At 40.5% G+C, this 20740-nt stretch overlaps 1 protein-coding gene across 3 annotated transcripts in view; it reads right to left on the reverse strand.

Moving 5' to 3' along the window:
• Window positions 1-2995: 2995 nt before the first annotated feature.
• The window catches only part of ZNF883 (zinc finger protein 883), a 46281-nt gene continuing 28536 nt past the window's right edge, over window positions 2996-20740 (reverse strand). For 2 of the 3 annotated variants that reach the window (XM_032164898.2, XM_032164897.2), the window contains 2 exons: window positions 10498-10575; window positions 2996-7670 (listed from right to left, as the gene is read on the reverse strand). In XM_032164898.2, coding sequence (XP_032020789.1) covers window positions 5673-6812 — 1140 coding nt within the window. In that variant the 5' untranslated portion in view covers window positions 6813-7670; window positions 10498-10575 and the 3' untranslated portion in view covers window positions 2996-5672. The remainder of the gene's footprint in view (window positions 7671-10497; window positions 10576-20740) is intronic. The other variant, XM_032164899.2, reaches the window with a different exon arrangement.

Consider the following 20740-nt stretch of genomic DNA (forward strand, 5'->3'; position numbering starts at 1 on the left):
TAAACTACTTTTAAGCCAATTTTCTGGCTCTTTGCTTACTGTGTTTGAGTGATGAGGTTGTTTTTCTTGGTAGGTTCTCAGTCTCCAGGATGTTTGGGTTTTCAGGGCCACCTGCTCCTCTGCTGGGCACCATGGCCTCAGCTCACCAACCAGCCTTCAAGGTTCAGGCATTGGACATACAATCAAGTAACCTGATGGGGGAACCCTCATGCTACAGGTGGACAGCACAATAACCACAGTCCAGGAGAAATAGGACACGGGAAAAAAAGTTACCAAAGATAATGGCCTGACAGTTTTACAGGTACATTCTCTGTAATTTGAATCATAATCTCTAAAATAGCTCATCCCAAAGCCATTTGAATTATTTTCAGATGGAACACTCTCATATATTTTATGAATTTAGCATTACCTCAACATAAAAATGTATATGAATTATACAGAAAATATACCATGGTGGGTCTCCAAATTATGAAACTACATATAAAAATTACAATTAAATGAGCAAACTGAAGAAATGTATTACTGGAATAATAGCAAACTCATTAAATAGTGCTTACTGTGTGTCGGGCACTATTCCAAGTGCTTTGGAATATTTAATCTCTGCAACAATCCATTAGTATTATTTTTATTCCCATTTTACAGATGTGAAAGAAATAGATGGATCTTTATTATACTCCTTGCTTTAGAGCTGAGATGAAAAGGTAAAGTGAAGAAATATGGAGAGCAGCAACTCAATAGTGGGGAGATATCTTTTCCTGGCTTTAAAGAATGTGAAGATGCAGGCATAGCTGTCAGTTTGGTGAAGAGGTATAGCAATACGTGTTTCATACAAGATGACCACTAAGGTGGTTATCCTTGTTTTTGTTGAGCAAAGTCTCATATCTTTATCTGCTGCAAGACTGTGAGTTGATTGGGAAACTGATTTGAGGGAATGGAAGCCAGTAACGTGTAGGTAAAGACTCCCCACATGCTTAGTCCTTTTCTTCTGAACCTTGCAAATCTACTCTTTCATTTCTATCTGCATATTTACAGATCTCTGGTGCCCTTAACCCCCACTACCCTACCCTGACTGAACTCAGAAGACTGAGTCATAGTCCAGAAACACCCATTTCCCTTTATCTGGCCAGTTATGTGTCTACCATTTCATTAGCATCTTGAATCTCAACTTTTATCAAGACCACCTGGGAGGCAGGACAGAATGGAGAATGAGGTATGTAGCATTGTGGCCAGGGTTGTAGAAGGTGGGGAAGGAGGGTCATGGCCCCCAGTTCTTCTCTTGGAGGCCGATTGCTAGGCCTGCTCTTGTATGTGTAAGGGATAACTGGGCCCCTGTCCCAAGAGCCCAGGTTTTTCTGAAGCCATCTTCTTAGACTTCTCTCCATCCCACCAGTGGGCAAAATCTGAAAGGGCCCACATTCTTCAGTGTGAATTGAGACACCGTCCTGAAGATATTAGGACAAAAAAAAGAATGGATTTTCTACTCCTGCCTATGCAGGTCATGGACGCCCTTTTTTTTTTTTTTTTTTTTTTTTTTGACAGTCTCTCTCTCTCTGTTGCTCAGGCTGGAGTGCAATGGCATGACCATAGCTCACTGCAACCTCTGCCTCTGGGTTCAAGTGATTCTCCTGCCTCAGCCTCCCGAGTACCTTGGACTACGGGCACATACCACACTTGGCTAATTTTTGTATTTTTAGTAGAGACGGGGTTTTACCACCTTGGCCAGGTTGGTCTTGAACTCCTGACCCCAAGTGATCTGCCAACCTCGGCCTCCCAAAGTGCTGGGATTACAGACATGAGCCACCACACCTGGCAGGAAGCCCACTTATTAAAGCAACAAACACTGAGTGCCTGTGTCACGCTTGGTATTGCTTCCGGTGCTGATACTACAGTGAACAAATAAAACTCTTGACTTTGTTGCACTTAGAGGGAGTGGGTACAGGCAACAAACAAGTATGAGGGGCCAGGCAAGGAGGCTGAGGAAAGAGTACTCCTTTATTCTTGGGGTTTTGGGGGTTATCTTCTGTGAGGTGACCCCTAGGGGCCAGAAGGTTGTGAGGGAGTGCATCGTGCAGACATCTGGGGGATGAGTATTTCAGACAAAGGGAACTGCAAGGAGAAGAGTGTAGAGGTGGAATTGTTCTTGGGTTTTTGAGGAAAACTGTGTTCAGGGCTAATGTAGGTTTAACAGGAACATGGGAAAATGAAGGTAGTTGTGTTAGGCTGTGGGAATCCAGGCAGCTGGGTAATGGCCGTTGGTACTGCTGACCAGGTCGGAAGTACAGAGCCAGGCTTTCTAATCAACCTGACACTCCACTTCTCTCTTCACCAAGTGGTTAGCCAGTAATTGTCTCTTGTTCTAATAACCAAAAACAGAGCCATCATAAACATTTTGAAGCCAGTGGAACAATATTCCTGAAATACTGCTTTTCAAGAACAACAGCTAGTATTATGATGGGCCTGTTTCCAGGAACGACAGTTTCAATGAAAGATCTGTCTTGGGATAAGAGCACTGAATGACAAAGTCCTCTATGCCAAAAATAGAAATTTGGAGTCTTCATTGTTGTCCTTGAATTCCTGAAATAACCTCAGAATGTCCTGATTTGATATTTACTCTCGAAGTGTGTTTGACATTTATCTAATTTTCTTCCATTGGGGCTTAAATTATTCATGATGTTTAAAGAGGAGCAGTAACAGGACTACTTCAAAATAGCTCCTTAACCACACAGTTGTATAATTTCATGCCCATTTTATTAAAGGCATTCTAAGTGGTTCATTTTGACAAACATGTTTATTTGGGGGGGAAATGCAGCACAAAATTACAGTAAATAACAGTTGGAATGGCCAGGTGTGGTGGCTCACGCTTGTAATCAGTATTTTGTGAGGCCGAGGTGGGTGAATCACTTGAGCCCAGGAGTTTGAGACCGGCTTGGGCAATGTGGTGAAACCCTATCTCTGCTAAAATATAAAAATTAGCTGGGTATGGTGGTGCATGCCTGTAGTCCCAGCTACTAGGGAGGCTGAGGTGGGAGGATCACCTGTTCCTGGGAGGGTGAGGCTGCAGGAAACCATGATTGCACCACTGCACTCCAGCTTGGGTGACAGAGTGAGACCCTATCTCAAAAAAAAAAAAAAAAAAGCTGTTGGAGTAAAGGCTGATTGATAGAAAGGGGGATCAGCAAAAATTTTCTCCAAAGGGCTAGATAGAAAATATTTTAGGCTTTGAAGGCCAAGAGGCAATCAAGGGTATTATGTAGGTATTTCTATAACAACAGCAAAACACATTTCTACTTTTTCTTTGGTGAAACTCATAATATTACATACAATGATTTTGAAATACAGGTCTTTTAATGAGAAGAAGGGAATTCTTTTTGGCATAACAGTTTGCTTGATTGGAGCTGAAAGTTAGTGTTTCTAGTATCACATCAATTGCAAATGTTCTTGGCTCATGGGCTATATGAAAACAGGCAGGTGGGCTGGATTTGGCCTATGGGCCATAATTTTCTAACTCCTGGGATAGAAAATATAGTTTCAGTGTTTAGTCCTGGAGGTTCTGGCGAAAGTTATAAGGAAAAGACAGAAAAAAAGAGAACATGAAACATAAAAATTGGAAGAGATACAGTGATATAATTTGCAGATAATATGACCATATACCTGTAAAACCAACAGAATCCACAAAGTATTAGAACTAATTTTATGAGAACTAATAAATCTCATCAAAGTTGCTAGAGAGATCATCCTATAAAAATCAATAGCAGGCCAGGCTCAGTGGCTCACGTCTGTAATCCCAGCACTTTGGGAGGCCAAGGCAGGTGGATCACCTGAGGTCAGGCATTCAAGACCAGCCTGGCCAACATGGTGAAACTCTGTCTCTACTAAAAATACAAAAATTAGCCAGGCATGGTGGCACACACCTGTGATCCCAGCTACTCGGGAGGCTGAGGCAGGAGAATGGCAAGAACCCAGGAGGTGGAGCTTGCAGTAAGCTGAGATCACACCACTGCACTCAGCCTGGGCAATGTGTTTCAAAGAGGGGGTTAACATTTGAACCAGTAGACTAAGTAAAACAGATTTCCCTAGTCAATGTGGCTATAGACCTCATCCAATCCATTGTAGGCCCAAACAGAATAAAAGGCTGAGTAAGAGACTTCTCTCCCTGCCTGTCTTCAAGCTGGGACATTAGTCTTCTGCCTGCCTGCAGACTCGGACTGGAACTTACACCTTCAGTTTTCCTGCCCTTCAGAAGGCTCAGGCCTTCAAACTCAGACTAGAGCTTTACCATTGGCTCTCCTGAGTCTCCAGCTTGCTGACTGCAGATCTTGGGCTTATCATCCATTAATGTCTGTGCACATCTCCTTCCTTCCTTTCTCTCTGTCTTCCTTCCTTTCCCCCTCTCTCCCTTTTTTCCCTCCCTCTCCTTTCCTTCCTTTCTCTCTTCCCTCCCTCTCTCTCCATTCCTTCTCTTCTCTCTGGAGAACACACACTAATACATGTTCATCATCAATATACAATATAAGGGATTTTCTTTCTAACTTTAAAAAAAAGTCGATGTATACAGAATTTTATTAAATGATTTTTACAGCATCTATTAAGATAGGCTTTTCTTTATTAATGAAGATTTCTATTTTTGAAATAGTCTAGAAGTTCTAAATTAAACCTTAGTACTGACTTTACTAAGCTGCTAGATTTCTTAATGATTGACTTCGAGTATTTAAGTTTCCTTCCATATATATTTATAATCATTTTCTTACTCTTGGATTTTTTGTCCTTGTCCCATCATTCCTACTTGCTAGAAGTTTGTCTATTGCCTTATGAAATCTACCTTTTGTAACTATTTCATTGAGGTGTGGTTTTATCTTTATTAAAGCATTTATTTTCTTTGGGTTTATATTATTCTTTTTCCTTTCTGAATTCAATGTATAATTTTTGTTCTAGTTTTGTCTTCTAATAATCACGTTTTTTCCTGTACAGATTTATTCTTTAACTCCAAAATTACTTAGAAACTTATTTTAAATTTCTAAATCATGTTAGGGTGCTACTTTTAGTTGTTTTCATTTCTATTTTTACTGCATTGCACTGAAAAATTAGGGAGGGCCTGAGTATTTCCCTCTGAGAATTTATTGCAATTTTCTTTGTAACCATATATATAGTCCATTAAAAAATATTACAAAAATCTTAGAAAATAATGCATAGTATCTTTATGGGAGAAAACATTATTTGTCTATGGCTATTAATGAAATCTGTCCATTTTATTTTCAAACCCTCTATAAAAGTGTTTCTTGAATGCTGAAATATAACATAGGACTTAATAAACAAAAAAGGGATTATATAGAGTGAACAATTTTCATTATCCTACTAAGATTTCTGTGTAATTCAAAAGGCTTTTTTTATAAGCAAATATATACATTTTAATAAATTATCTCTTAAAATAAATAACTTTCTAAATATGTCTTTAAAAAACCTCAGTTTTGGATGAACACTTCCATTATAACTTTTTCAATAACACCTTTTTTAGATTATAAGCATAGTCTTTCTTCTCAGTACAAATAGCATATTAAGTAAATGAGTGTTTTGCCTGAAGATTTTCCTCACATAACAATCCTAGGGTTGCTTGTACTGTGAGTGCTCAGGTGTAAACAATAACCTACGACTGACTGCAGGCTTTCCCATGCTCATTACTCTGCTAAGGCTTCCTTTCTGAAATGAGTTTTCTGATGTCGAATTAAGGATGTACTATGACAAAAGACATCACCACACTTATTACATTGATAGGGTCTCTCCCTTGTATGTATTCGCTTATGTTTAGTCAGAGCTGAGCTTAAGCTGAAGGATTTCCCACATTCATTACACTGGTAGGGTTTCTCTCCTGTATGCGTCCTCTGATGTCGAATTAGTGAGGTTCTATAGCAAAACAGTTTCTGACATTCATTACATCGATAGGGTTTCACACCAGAATGAATTTTTAGATGTTCAGTAAGGTGTGTACTTCGACTGAAGGTTTTTCCACATTCTTTACAAACATAGGGCTTCTCTCCAGTATGAGTTCTCTGGTGTTCAGTAAGATGTGCACTCCAATTGAAGGCCTTTCCACATGCAGTACACTCATAAGGTTTTTCTCCAGTATGAATTCTTTGATGTTGAATGAAGGCTGGGGTATGGCTGAAAGCTTTCCCACATTCATTACATTCATATGGTTTCTCTCCTGTGTGGGTTCTCTGATGTCGAATTAGTGATGTACTGTGGCAAAAAACTTTCCAACATTCCTTGCACTGGTAGGATTTTTCCTCAGAATGAATTCCCTGATGTTCAATTAGGTGTGTGCTGCGGCTGAAGGTTTTTCCACATTCAGTACATTCATATGATTTCTTTCCAGTATGAATTCTATGATGTTGAGTAAGGGCAGAGATATGGCTGAAAGCTTTCCCACATTCATTACAAGGATAGGGTTTTTCTCCAGTATGGATTCTCTCATGATTTCTAAGGGACGACCTATGACTAAAGGTTTTTTCACATTCATTACACTCATAAGGTTTCTCCCCAGTATGGACTCTTTGATGCTGAATAAGATTAGTGCTCTGACTAAAAGCTTTCCCACATTCATTACATTCATAAGGTTTCTCTCCAGTATGTATTCTTTGATGTTGAATAAGATTAGTGTTCCGGGTAAAGGACTTACCATATATTTTACATTCATAAGGTTTCTCTCCAATATGTGTTTTCTGATGCTGGGTCAGGGATGCAATACAAGTGTAGCCTTTCCCACATTCAGTACAGAGGTATGGGTTCGCTGTCATATAAATTTTCTCAGATTCCATCAGTACTGAACTATGGCTTTATTTTTTCATTTTTGTGGGTATGTAATAGGTGTTGGCTTTTCATTTATTTCCAGAATAAATTTGAGATACAAATGCATCCTTTCTTATATCTAATAAATTATTTTTCATTCATGAGTTTCTTTTGAAAAAATTCACTATAGCAGAACTATGCTTCAGGTTCCTACCATTGATGTCATAGTTACAGTAGTCCTGCCTTATCCACAGTTCCACTTTCCATGGTTTCAGTTATCCATGGGCAATTGTGGTCAAAAATATTATATTGAAAATTCCAGAAATAATTCATAACTTTTAAATGGTGTGGTTTTCTGAGTATTGTGATGAAATCTTGTGCGATCTGCTCTGTCTTGCCTGGGCTGTGAATCATTTCTTTGTCCAGTGTATCTACACTGTATGTACTACCCATCCATTTGTCATTTAGCTCATACTAAGAACCTGGTTAGGGTTTGGTACATCAGAGATTTCAGGCATTCTCTGGGGGTCTTGAAATGTATCCCCCATGAATAAGTGGGGACTAGTGTATGAGGTCTTTTCTTATAAAAACTCTCAGTGGTTTAAAAAGCTTTGGTCTTTGATTAAATGTTTCCTTGAAGTTGTTATATTCATGATCTTCCTTTTGACTTGCTTTTTCTTATAATCTGGTTATACTGGTGTTTCTCAAACTGGTCATCAAATTCGAGTTCTTCTAATGTGAAGTATTAGGAACCATCATTTGAAAAAAAAAATTCTAACATCATATGATGACATTATTTTGTTTTTCAGAAATTCTCTGCTTTGCAGTGGATGCTCTGACTTTGGATATAGTATCCAGGATTAAGTAGAAGATGTTATCTCTTTCCTCTGAAATACAAAGGCAGAAAACAAGGCTCCTTCATCAGTTACAGAAAATAAAATAGTGCTATGATAAAATGTAAAATTTTTCAATATAAGTGCTGATTAATAGGGAGTTTAAAGGTGAAATGGATCAATATATATGTCTGGAAAACACTGCATTTCTGACAAATTGTATAGCCACAGCCTATTCTTCTCTATAACTCATACTTAACACACTTCTGTGTGCAAATGTGTGGGGTTTTTTTCCATTCTGACCAATTATCCAACTCTCTGGACACCAACTAGATATCCTACAATTTAATTCCAACATTACCTACCTGGAGTAAGCATCATATCCCTCAAGTTAAAGGGCTCAGTCCCAAAAGACTGCCTCCACTTCACATGATAATCACAAGCTGGTCCTCCCATACTTCTGACCAACTGGCTACAAGTTGAGGGTTGCTATAACCCCTCCTCCTCTGGTTCAATAATTTGCTAGAATGGCTCACAGAACTCAGGAAAACACTTTACTTACATTTACCAGTTTATTATAAAGGATACAATTCAGGAAAAGCCATTCAGGAAGAGATGCACAGGGCAAGGTGGGCAGAAGGGAAAGGGGTATAGAGCTTCCACATAGTCTCTGGGCATGCTACACTTCTAGCACCTTGATGTGTAGACCAATCTAGAAGCTCATCAAATATCACTGTTTAAGAGTTTGTATAGAGCTTAATCTCCATCCCCATATCTTCCTTCCCAGAGGTTAGTGGGTGGAGTTGAAAGTTCTAACCCTCTCGTTGCTTGGTCTTTTTAGTGATCAGATCCACTATTGAGGTTATCTAGGGGCCCTACCCTATTTCACCTCATCAACATAAAAAGTATGATTTTTTAAAAAGGTGTATTATGAACAACAAAAGATGATATTCCTATCACTCAGGAAATTTGGAGGGCTTTCAAAGCTCTGTGACAAGAATTGCAAACAAAGACCAGATATGTTTTGTATGATATCACAATAGGTGTGATCAAAGAAATGGTAGCTTTGAGATAAAGTGCATAATAAAATCAGAGGTAAAGATTCATTAAAATAAATGTTGTGAATAAAAGACAATGAAACTAATTCAAATGTATGTATGTTTTTGGAAACCAGGGGCAAAAAACCAGAAAAGTGAAATGGGATCAGATAATAAAAAACTCTCACACTTTAAACAGAGAAATTCAATGTCATCTAGCAGGAGACAGGAAAAGTGAAGTTTTCTGTCAGAATATTAACAGGATAAATATATCTTAGATGTGATGTCTTAGATTAAAAGCTTGTTAATTCTGTCTAAAATGAATAAAAGAACAATGGTCAAACTTAGCAAGAAAGCATAATATGAAAGATATGAGCCTGGATTGGGATAATACCAGTAAGAACTTGGTATAAGTGTAGATAAGACATAAAGAAGAAACAAAAAATGCTGAAATAGATTATAGGGAATTTTTACAAAACAAGATTCATAAAGATAGTGTTTTCTAGCCAAGGAGGCTGGAAGAATAGTGGTACTAATGATAGAGAGGCTACCCAGGGGAAGGTGGTGATTTTGCTTTCACCATATTGAGGTTAAAGTGATTTAAAGTGTAAGTAGGACATTCTAATGGCAATAAACTGTAAGCAGGGGACTATATGGGGATAGAATGTAAGTGAAACACTTAAGTTGAAAAAAATATATAAGAAAGTTAACATGGAAGGACTATTTGAGGATATTGGAATGCACTAATTTTTTGAGATAAAAATAAGTAGAAAAATAAACCATAAAGGCACATGCATTCACATTAGGGAGCAAGTGAAGTTAACAAAAAAGCATTTGGAAAGAGATTAGAATGGAAAAGAATCTGGCGATGTCACACAAGGTAAAACAAAATACCAAACACAGCAGAAAGTCTGAACACAGAAAGGACTAAGAACACCTTACTATCAAGAAAGAATTCAAGAATCTCTTCAAAATAATTTTAGAAGACAAGAATCTAACTCCAAAGATTAAAAGAGAATAGGAACTTAGGATATTAGCTACAAGTCTGAAACATTTGATAATGACAGAATAATTTTGAAAGGCAGATAAAAAATTTTTAGGCAACATGTTATTGCAAAAGCAAGAAAACCTTTTTAATGTCAAAGTAGAAGGATAGGAGCTGGTGAACTGGAGAGACTGAATCATAAAACAGTCATTAAATAAGGCCCCAAAACAAGTCGAAAATAATGGAATCTGAAGTACAGAATGGAAAGATTAAAAGTGGAAGGGGCCAATCTTCCTCTGAGATCAAGAGATATGTGAGAAGATAGATAAAGGTATATAGAAATGAAGTTGCTGTTGCTTCTACTAGACGAATGCAGGTTTTTAAAATACAGATGAGGGGCTCTGCATAGAGGACCCTAACCAACATTTCAAAAGCTATCTCCTAGTACCACTATTGTTACTAGCACCACAATAATGGATAAATGGACTCTTATTTACAAGGATTCCTGTCTTCTTGGTTGTTTTAGTTATCTGATTCTTTCCTGGCTGATATTTTGTGACGTTTCTCTATTTTTCCTTTGTTATCTATTTATATGGTTCTTCTTAGTTGGAAGATAACATCAATGGATCCTAGAATTATGTCCTAAGTAGTCTTCAGGAATTCTGTGATAGAGAAATGTTGATACTTCTAAGGTAACAAAGTAAGACTATCTATTTACAAAGTTTTAAAGAAAACGACTATCATCTGTTTAGTACAGAAATATCTTGTCTCTGGTCCCTAAACTCAAAGATCAGTCTCAGATGAACACCTGTAAATCTCATGATCCTACATATTTTGGCATTGGAGAAACTGTACTCACCCAATGAGATGAGGCTGTAACAGTTTTTGAAGATCACATCCATGTGCCATGTCTGACATCTTCCAATGCCACTGGTTCCTAAAACATCAAACAAGTACCTGCTCATTAAGGGATCAGTCCTGCAGACATTTACAAAAGAGAGAGTAAAGCTAACAATTAAAAATGACAAAGTGGAGGACTATTAAGTTGTTCAAAAAGGGTTCAGAGTTCTAGGTTCAAGAGTGGCCAAAAGTTTATTATTTGATGTCTACTACTTACCTATTTAGGATATACAGAAGCAATACTGAAGTTTCCCTATAAATACACCTAAAATTAAAAAATATATATGTGTATATGTATGTATATATACACAAAATATAGGTAAACTATGATCTCAAGAGATAACAGAAAATATGGAGATATCGTAAGTGGGTAGTGCAAGAAGGTACTTGGTTATAACCCTATTAATGGCAACAATACACATAAAGGAAAAATTGATTAAGTAAAGCAATTATAATAGGGCATAGAAAAATAAGGAGCTAAAGAGAGAGAAACTGATAGAGATGTAGATATACTATTGGTTCTGTTTTTCTGGAGAACACCAACTAACACATCAGTATAAAGTAATCCACTTTCTGTTTAACTCATCCATCCTCTGCAAGCTTGTGTGGTGTGAATCCACGTATATACTGATTTCAAGTTTCTGGGACTGCAACTATAAGAAGGATAAGATCCAGATGATGAGGAATTCACCAAGATAAATGCCATAATATGAGATTCCTTGGATGTCAACCAGGCAACAGACTTCCCCAGAAAACTTTATCACTGTCTGCCATTTTAAAAATAATCACAATAGAACCTTCCTTGTGTTACACTCTATGGTTGATAGAAAAGGAATAACAGAAACAGAACTTGCTACTAAAAGATATGTACTCTCTTTGGAAAGAAAAGTCTTATAGAAACTTAGCAGGAAGATGAGGGAGCATAAAAACAAAACAAGCAAAAGAAAGTGTTAAATGGTGAAATGACACTGGGGAAGTACAGCCTCTTTTCACCTCACCTTGGGGGACTACATTCTTACCATTCTGGCCTAAGCTAGAGGCTGAGAATCCAAGCTTGACCTCTTGCAGAAGGTCACTCAAGAGCAGAGAAATTAACATAGATTTTGGCATTTGTAAGTGACTAGAGTAACAAAACTGGGAACTGAAGGGGTTCCAAACACATGACCAGACTCTTCTCAAGAATTGGCTGAATTTTGAAGCTAGGTTGGGAGTCTGAAGAGCTAAGCTGAAAACTTGTGAATGGCAGAAGCAAATCTTCCACAGTTTTTCAAGGTTATGGAGACAAAGACTTGCCACATTCTCAACTGAATGCCCAGGAGAGCCACCCATAGGAAAAGAAGCAGTGGAGAAGCAGAATAAGTCTTATCAAAACTGCAGTCTAGCCCCAACTCAGCTGGGCTAAGTGAGTATATCTCCTTAGAAAAAAGAGAACCTTTCCTGGTGAAAGATGCCATCAAGTTGAACCTCTATGATGCATTCATATATGATGACAATACATTATATATGTTATACATGTATCATGTGTGTTCAAATATGATATTCACAAAAGATAAATATGTGGTGCTGTATTTCCATATATCATGTGTCTTCAATCAAAACTTACTAGACTGTGGAGCCAAGATGGCTGAATAGGAGCAGCTCTGGTCTACAGCTCCCAGCGTGAACGACGCAGAAGACTGATGATTTCTGCATTTCTATCTGAGGTACCGGGTTCATCTCACTAGGGAGTGCCAAACAGTGGGTGCAGGACAGTTGGTTTAGCGCACCATGTGTGAGCCGAGCCGAAGCAGGGGGAGGCATTGTCTCACTCGGGAAGCGCAAGTCAGGGAGTTTCCTTTCCTAGTCAAAGAAAGGGGTGACAGACGGCACCTGGAAAATCAGGTCACTCCCACCCTAATACTGTGCTTTTCCAAAGGGCTTGGAAAATGGCACACCAGGAGATTGTGTCCCACACCTGGCTCAGAGGGTCCCATGCCCACAGTCTCGCTGATTGCTAGCACAGCAGTCTGAGATCCAACTGCAAGATGGCAGCGAGGCTGGGGGAGGGGCGCCTGCCATTGCCCAGGCTTGCTTAGGTAAACAAAGCAGCCAGGAAGCTCGAACTGGGTGGAGCCCACCACAGCTCAAGGAGGCCTGCCTGCCTCTGTAGGCTCCACCTCTGGGGGCAGAGCACAGACAAACAGAAAGTCAGCAGGAACCTCTGCAGACTTAAATGTCCCTGTCAGACAGCTTTGAAGAGAGTAGTGGTTCTCCCAGCACGCAGCTGGAGATCTGAGAATGGGCAGACTGGCTCCTAAAGTGGGTCCCTGACCCCTGAGCAGCCTAACTGGGAGGCACCCCTCCAGTAGGGACAGACTGACACCTCACTCAGCCGGGTACTCCTCTGAGACAAAACTTCCAGAGGAATGATCAGACAGCTGAATTTGCAGTTCACGAAAATCCGTTGCTCTGCAGCCTCCACTGCTGACATCCAGGCAAACAGCATCTGGAGTGGACCTCTAGCAAACTCCAACAGACCTGCAGCTGAGGGTCCTGTCTGTTAGAAGGAAAACTAACAAACAGAAAGGACACCCACACCAAAAACCCAGCTGTACATCACCATCATCAAAGACCAAAAGTAGAAAAAACTACAAAGATGGGGAGAAAACAGAGCAGAAAAACTGGAAACTCTAAAAAGCAGAGTGCCTCTCCTCCTCCAAAGGAACGCAGTTCCTCACCAGCACTGGAACAAAGGTGGACGGAGAATGACTTTGACAAGAGAAGGCTTCAGATGATCAAACTACTCCGAGCTACAGGAGGAAATTCAAACCAATGGCAAAGAAGTTAAAAACTTTGAAAAAAAATTAGACTAATGTATAACTAAAATGACCAATGCAAAGAAGTGCTTAAAGGAGCTGATGGAGCTGAAAGCCAAGTTTTGAGAACTATGTGAAGAATACAGAAGCCTCAGTAGCCGATGCGATCAACTGGAAGAAAGGGTATCAGTGATGGAAGATGAAATGAATGAAATGAAGTGAGAAGGGAAGTTTAGAGAAAAAAGAATAAAAAGAAATGAACAAAGCCTCCAAGAAATATGGGACTATGTGAAAAGACCAAACCTACGTCTGATTGGTGTACCTGAAAGTGACAGGGAGAATGGAACCAAGTTGGAAAACACTCTGAAAGATATTATCCAGAAGAACTTCCCCAGTCTAGCAAGGCAGGCCAACATTCAGATTCAGGAAATACAGAGAATGCCACAAAGATATTCCTTGAGAAGAGCAACCCCAAGACACATAATTGTCAGATTCACCAAAGTTGAAACGAAGGAAAAAATGTTAAGGGCGGCCAGAGAGAAAGGTCGGGTTACCCACAAAGGGAAGCCCATCAGACTAACAGCTGATCTCTCGGCAGAAACTCCACAAGCCAGAAGAGAGTGGGGGCCAATATCCAACATTCTTAAGGAAAAGAATTTTCAACCCAGAATTTCATATCCAACCAAACTAAGCTTCATAAGTGAAGGAGAAATAAAATACTTTACAGACAAGCAAATGCTGAGAGATTTTGTCACCACCAGGCCTGCCCTAAAAGAGCTCCTGAAAGAAGCACTAAACATGGAAAGGAACAACTGGTACCAGCCACTGCAAAAACATGCCAAATTGTAAAGACCATCGAGGCTAGGAAGAAACTGCATCAACTAATGAGCAAAATAACCAGCTAACATCATAATGACAGGATCAAATTCACACATAACAATATTAATTTTAAATGTAAACGGGCTAAATGCTTCAATTAAAAGATACAGACTGGCGGCCGGGCGTGGTGGCTCATGCTTGTAATCCCAGCACTTTGGGAGGCCGAGGCGGGTGGATCACAAGGTCAGGAGATCCATACCACAGTGAAACCCCGTCTCTACTAAAAATACAAAAAAATTAACCGGGCGTGGTGGCAGGCGCCTGTAGTCCCAGCTACTCAGAGAGGCTGAGGCAGGAGAATGGAGTGAACCCAGGAGGCGGAGCTTGCAGCGAGCCGAGATTGCGCCACTGCACTCCAGCCTGGGTGACAGAGTGAGACTCCGTCTCAAAAAAAAAAAAAAGATACAGACTGGCAAATTGGATAAGGAGTCAAGACCCATCAGTGTGCTGTATTCAGGAAACCCATCTCACATGCAGAGACACACACAGACTGAAAATAAAGGGATGGAGGAGGATCTACCAAGCAAATGGAAAACCAAAAAAGGCAGGGGTTGCAATCCTAGTCTCTGATAAAATAGACTTTAAACCAACAAAGATCAAAAGAGACAAAGAAGGCCATTACATAATGGTAAAGGGATCAACAAGAAGAGCTAACTATCCTAAATATATATGCACCAAATACAGGAGCACACAGATTCATAAAGCAAGTCCTGAGTGACCTACAAAGAGACATAGACTCCCACACAATAATAATGGGAGATTTTAACACCCCACTGTCAACATTAGACAGATCAACGAGACAGAAAGTTAACAAGGATACCCAGAAATTGAACTCAGCTCTGCACCAAGCAGACCTAATAGACATCTACAGAACTCTCCACCCCAAATCAACAGAATATACATTTTTTTCAGCACCACACCACACCTATTCCAAAATTGACCACATAGTTGGAAGTAAGCTCTCCTCAGCAAATATAAAAGAACAGAAATTATAACAAACTGTCTCTTAGACCACAGTGCAATCAAACTAGAACTCAGGATTAAGAAATTCACTCAAAACCACTCAACTACATGGAAACTGAACAACCTGCTCCTGAATGACTACTGGGTACATAACCAAATGAAGGCAGAAATAAAGTTGTTCTTTGAAACCAATGAGAACAAAGACACAACATACCAGAATCTCTGGGACACATTCAAAGCAGTGTGTATAGGGAAATTTATAGCACTAAATGCCCACCAGAGAAAGCAGGAAAGATCCAAAATTGATACCCTAACATCACAATTAAAAGAACTAGAAAAGCAAGAGCAAACACATTCAAACGCTAGCAGAAGGCAAGAAATAACTAAAATCAGAGCGAACTGAAGGAAATAGAGACATAAAAAACCCTTCAAAAAATTAATGAATCCAAGAGCTGGTTTTTTGAAAAGATCAACAAAATTGATAGACCGCTAGCAAGACTAATAAGGAAGAAAAGAGAGAAGAATCAAACAGATGCAATAAAAAATGATAAAGGGGGTATCATCACTGATCCCACAGAAATACAATCTACCATCAGAGAATACTACAAACACCTCTACGCAAATAAACTAGAAAATCTAGAAGAAATGGATAAATTTCTCGACAAATACACCCTCCCAAGACTAAACCAGGAAGAAGTTGAATCTCTGAATAGACCAATAACAGGCTCTGAAATTGTGGCAATAATCAATAGCTTACCAACCAAAAAGAGTCCAGGACCTGATGGATTCACAGCCAAATTCTACCAGAGGTACAAGGAGGAACTGGTACCATTCCTTCTGAAACTATTCCAATCAATAGAAAAAGAGGGAATCCTCCCTAACACTTTTTATGAGGCCAGCATCATCCTGATACCAAAGCCTGGCAGAGACAACCAAAAAGAGAATTTCAGACCAATATCCTTGATGAACATTGATGCAAAAATCCTCAATAAAATACTGGCAAACCAAATCCAGCAGCACATCAAAAAGCTTATCCACCATGATCAAGTGGGCTTCATCCCTGGGATGCAAGGCTGGTTCAACATACGCAAATCAATAAATGTAATCCAGCATATAAACAGAACCAAAGGCAAAAACCACATGATTATCTCAATAGATGCAGAAAAGGCCTTTGACAAAATTCAACAACCCTTCATGCTAAAAACTCTCAATAAATTAGGTATTGATGGGACGTATCTCAAAATAATAAGAGCTATCTATGACAAACCTACAGCCAATATCATACTGAATGGGCAAAAACTGGAAGCATTCCCTTTGAAAACTGGCACAAGACAGGGATGCCCTCTCTCAACACTCCTATTCAACATAGTGCTGGAAGTTCCGGCCAGGGCAATCAGACAGGAGAAGGAAATAAAGGGTATTCAATTAGGAAAAGAGGAAGTCAAATTGTCCGTTTGCAGATGACATGATTGTATATCTACAAAACCCCATTGTCTCAGCCCAAAATCTCCTTAAGCTGATAAGCAACTTCAGCAAAGTCTCAGGATACAAAATCAATGTACAAAAATCACAAGCATTCTTGTACACCAATAACAGACAAACAGAGAGCCAAATCATGAGTGAACTCCCATTCACAATTGCTTCAAAGAGAATAAAATACCTAGGAATCCAACTTACAAGGGATGTGAAGGACCTCTTCAAGGAGAACTACAAACCACTGCTCAATGAAATAAAAGAGGACACAAACAAATGGAAGAACATTCCATGCTCATGGGTTGGAAGAATCAATATCGTGAAAATGGCCATACTGCCCAAGGTAATTTATAGATTCAATGCCATCCCCATCAAGCTACCAACGACTTTCTTCACAGAATTGGAAAAAACTATTTTAAAGTTCATATGGAACCAAAAAGAGCCCACATTGCCAAGTCAATCCTAACCCAAAAGAACAAAGCTGGAGGCATCACACTACCTGACTTCAAACTATACTACAAGGCTACAGTAACCAAAACAGCATGGTACTGGTACCAAAACAGAGACATAGATCAATGGAACAGAACAGAGCCCTCAGAAATAATGCTGCATATCTACAACCATCTGATCTTTGACAAACCTTACAAAAACAAGCAATGGGATAAGGATTCCCTATTTAATAAATGGTGCTGGGAAAACTGGCTAGCCATATGTAGAAAGCTGAAACTGGATCCCTTCCTTACACCTTATACAAAAATCAATTCAAGATGGATTAAACACTTACACATTAGACCTAAAACCATAAAAACCCTAGAAGAAAACCTAGGCAATACCATTCAGGACATAGGCATGGGCAAGGACTTCATGTCTAAAACACCAAAAGCAATGGCAACAAAAGCCAAAATTGACAAATGGGATCTAATTAAACTAAAGAGCTTCTGCACAGCAAAAGAAACTACCATCAGAGTGAACAGGCAACCTACAAAATGGGAGAAAATTTTCGCAACCTACTCATCTGACAAAGGGCTAATATCCAGAATCTACAATGAACTCCAACAAATTTACAAGAAAAAAACAACCCCATCAAAAAGGGGGTGAAGGACATGAACAGGCACTTCGCAAAGGAAGACATTTATGCAGCCAAAAAACACATGAAAAAATGCTCATCATCACTGGCCATCAGAGAAATGCAAATCAAAACCACAATGAGATACCATCTCACACCAGTTAGAATGGCCATCATTAAAAAGTCAGGAAACAACAGGTGCTGGAGAGGATGTGGAGAAATAGGAACACTTTTACACTGTTGGTGGGACTGTAAACTAGTTCAACCATTGTGGAAGTCAGTGTGGTGATTCCTCAGGGATCTAGAACTAGAAATACCATTTGACCCAGCCATCCTATTACTGGGTATATACCCAAAGGATTATAAATCATGCTGCTATAAAGACACATGCACACGTATGTTTATTGCAGCACTATTCACAATAGAAAAGACTTGGAACCAACCCAAATGTCCAACAACGATAGACTGGATTAAGAAAATGTGGCACATATACACCATGGAATACTATGCAGCCATAAAAAATGATGAGTTCATGTCCTTTGTAGGGACATGGATGAAACTGGAAACCATCATTCTCAGTAAACTATCACAAGGACAAAAAACCAAACACTGCATGTTCTCACTCATAGGTGGGAATTGAACAATGAGAACACATGGACACGGGAAGGGGAACATCACACTCCAGGGACTGTTGTGGGGTGGGGGGAGGAGGGAGGGACAGCATTAGGAGAGATACCTAATGCTAAATGACGAGTTAATGGGTGCAGCACACCAACATGGCACATGGATACATATGTAACAAACCTGCACATCGTGCACATGTACCCTAAAACTGAAAGTATAATAATAATAATAAAAAACTTACTAGACATACAGAGTCAATACTATGGGACAGATAAAAGAAAATAGAAGGATAGGCAAAATAGAGAAAAGACTGGAAGATTTCAATACCAATTTGGAATCAACCAAAAGGAATCAAATTAGTATGCTAGAACAGAACGCTTGAAATTAGGAACTCAGAGGATGGTTTAATAACAGATTCAGCCTAAGGGAAACACAGATCAATAAAAATACACAAAACGAAGTACAGAGAGCTAAAAGAAAAGAATAATGGTAATTTTAAAAGCTAAGAAAATATTGCAGCCAATAGAAGCCTAAGGAGAAAATATAACTAAATGTAGTATCTTGAATGAGATCAAAGAGTAGAAAAATGACACTACATAAATACTAAAAAATTTTTAATGAAATATTATAGTTAATAATAATGTACCAACCTTAGCTAACTGTGACAACTGTACCAAACTAATATAAGATGTTGACAGTAGGGAAAACTGGCTATGGGGATGTGGGAACTCTCTGTAATATATTTGTAAATTTTATGCAAATCTAAAACTATTCTAAAATAAGTTTATTGATAAAAGCAAAAGATACCTTATTTTTAAGTTAATCTCCTATTTATTTCAACTGTTTTCTTACAGCTTGTTTTTCTTTTAATCATCATTTAGCCATGTGCTATATTCTTTTTTTTCTTTTGTATCTTGAATTTTTTTTTTATTAATTTTTTTGCACACAAAACAGTTCACATTTTCTAAAAATACATACAAACAAAAAGATGCATATCAAACATATTAGGAAGGTTGTACATGGGAAGACAGGGTATAGAAATGGGGGGTGGGAATTAAAGAAAATAAATGACAGAGGGACTTTGTATGGATCAATGATAATAACTCAATCCTCTATTTGACAAAGAAGAAGGAGAAGGAAGAGGAAGAAAAAGAAAGTGGGATAAAGGATCAGAAAGGGAGGAAAATAGAAAAAATTAGAGTATGACTCCAGGGTAGACCTGTTTTGTTGTCACTGGGTTGGTTGGTTGGTCTGTTGTATTTTTCATATGTTTCGCCATGCTGGCCAGGCTGGTGTCGAACTCCTAGCCTCAAGTGATCAACCCGCCTCAGCCTCCCCAAGTGCTGGGACCACAGGCGTGAGCCACCACGTCCAGCCCCCACATTGCGTCTGGCCTCCGTGGTAGACCTCCCAGACGGGGCGGCCGGGCAGAGGTGCTCCCCACATCCCAGATGGGGCGGCCGGGCAGAGGCGCTCCTCACTTCCCAGATGGGGCGGCCGGGCAGAGGCGCTCCTCACTTCCTAGACAGGGCAGCCGGGCAGAGGCGCTCCTCACTTCCCAGATGGGGCGGCTGGGCAGAGACTCTCCTCACTTCTTCCCAGATGGGGTGGCCAGGCAGAGGCACTTCTCACTTCCCAGATAGGGCGGCGGGCAGAGATGCTCCTCAACTCCCAGACGGGGCGGCCGGGCAGAGATGCTCCTCACTTCTTCCCAGACAGGGTGGCTGGGCAGAAGCACCCCTCACTTCCACCCAGACGGGGCGGCCAGGCAGAGGCGCCCCTCACTTCTTCCCAGACGGGGCAGCCAGGCAGAGGTGCCCCTCACTTCTTCCCAGATGGGGCGGCTGGGCAGAGACGTTCCTCACTTCTTCCCAGACAGGGTGGGGAGGCAGAGGCGCTCCCCACATCCCAGACGGGGCGGCGGGGCAGAGGCGTTCCTCACATCCCAGTTGGGACAGCCGGGTAGAGGCGCTCCTTACTTCCCAGACGGGGCAGTGGCCGGGCAGAGGCGCTCCCCACATCCCAGACGATGGGTGGCCGTGCATAGGTGCTCCTCACTTCCCAGACGATGAGCGGCCGGGCAGAGGCACTCCTCACTTCCCAGACGGGGCGGCTGGGCAGAGACGCTCCTCACCTCTTCCCAGACAGGGCGGCCGGGCAGAGGCGCTCCTCACCTCCCAGACGGGGCGGCCGGGCAGAGGTGCACCTCACTTCCCAGACGGGGCGGCCGGGCAGAGGCGCTCCTCACTTCCCAGACGGGGTGGCCGGGCAGAGACGCTCCTCACTTCTTCCCAGATGGGGTGGCTGGGCAGAGGCGCTCCTCACTTCCCAGACGGGGCGGCCGGGCAGAGGCGCTCCTCACTTCCCAGACGGGGCGGCCGGGCAGAGGCGCTCCCCACCTC

Source organism: Hylobates moloch, unplaced genomic scaffold (genome assembly GCF_009828535.3).
Source record: "Hylobates moloch isolate HMO894 unplaced genomic scaffold, HMol_V3 SCAFFOLD_10, whole genome shotgun sequence".
NCBI lineage: Eukaryota > Metazoa > Chordata > Mammalia > Primates > Hylobatidae > Hylobates > Hylobates moloch.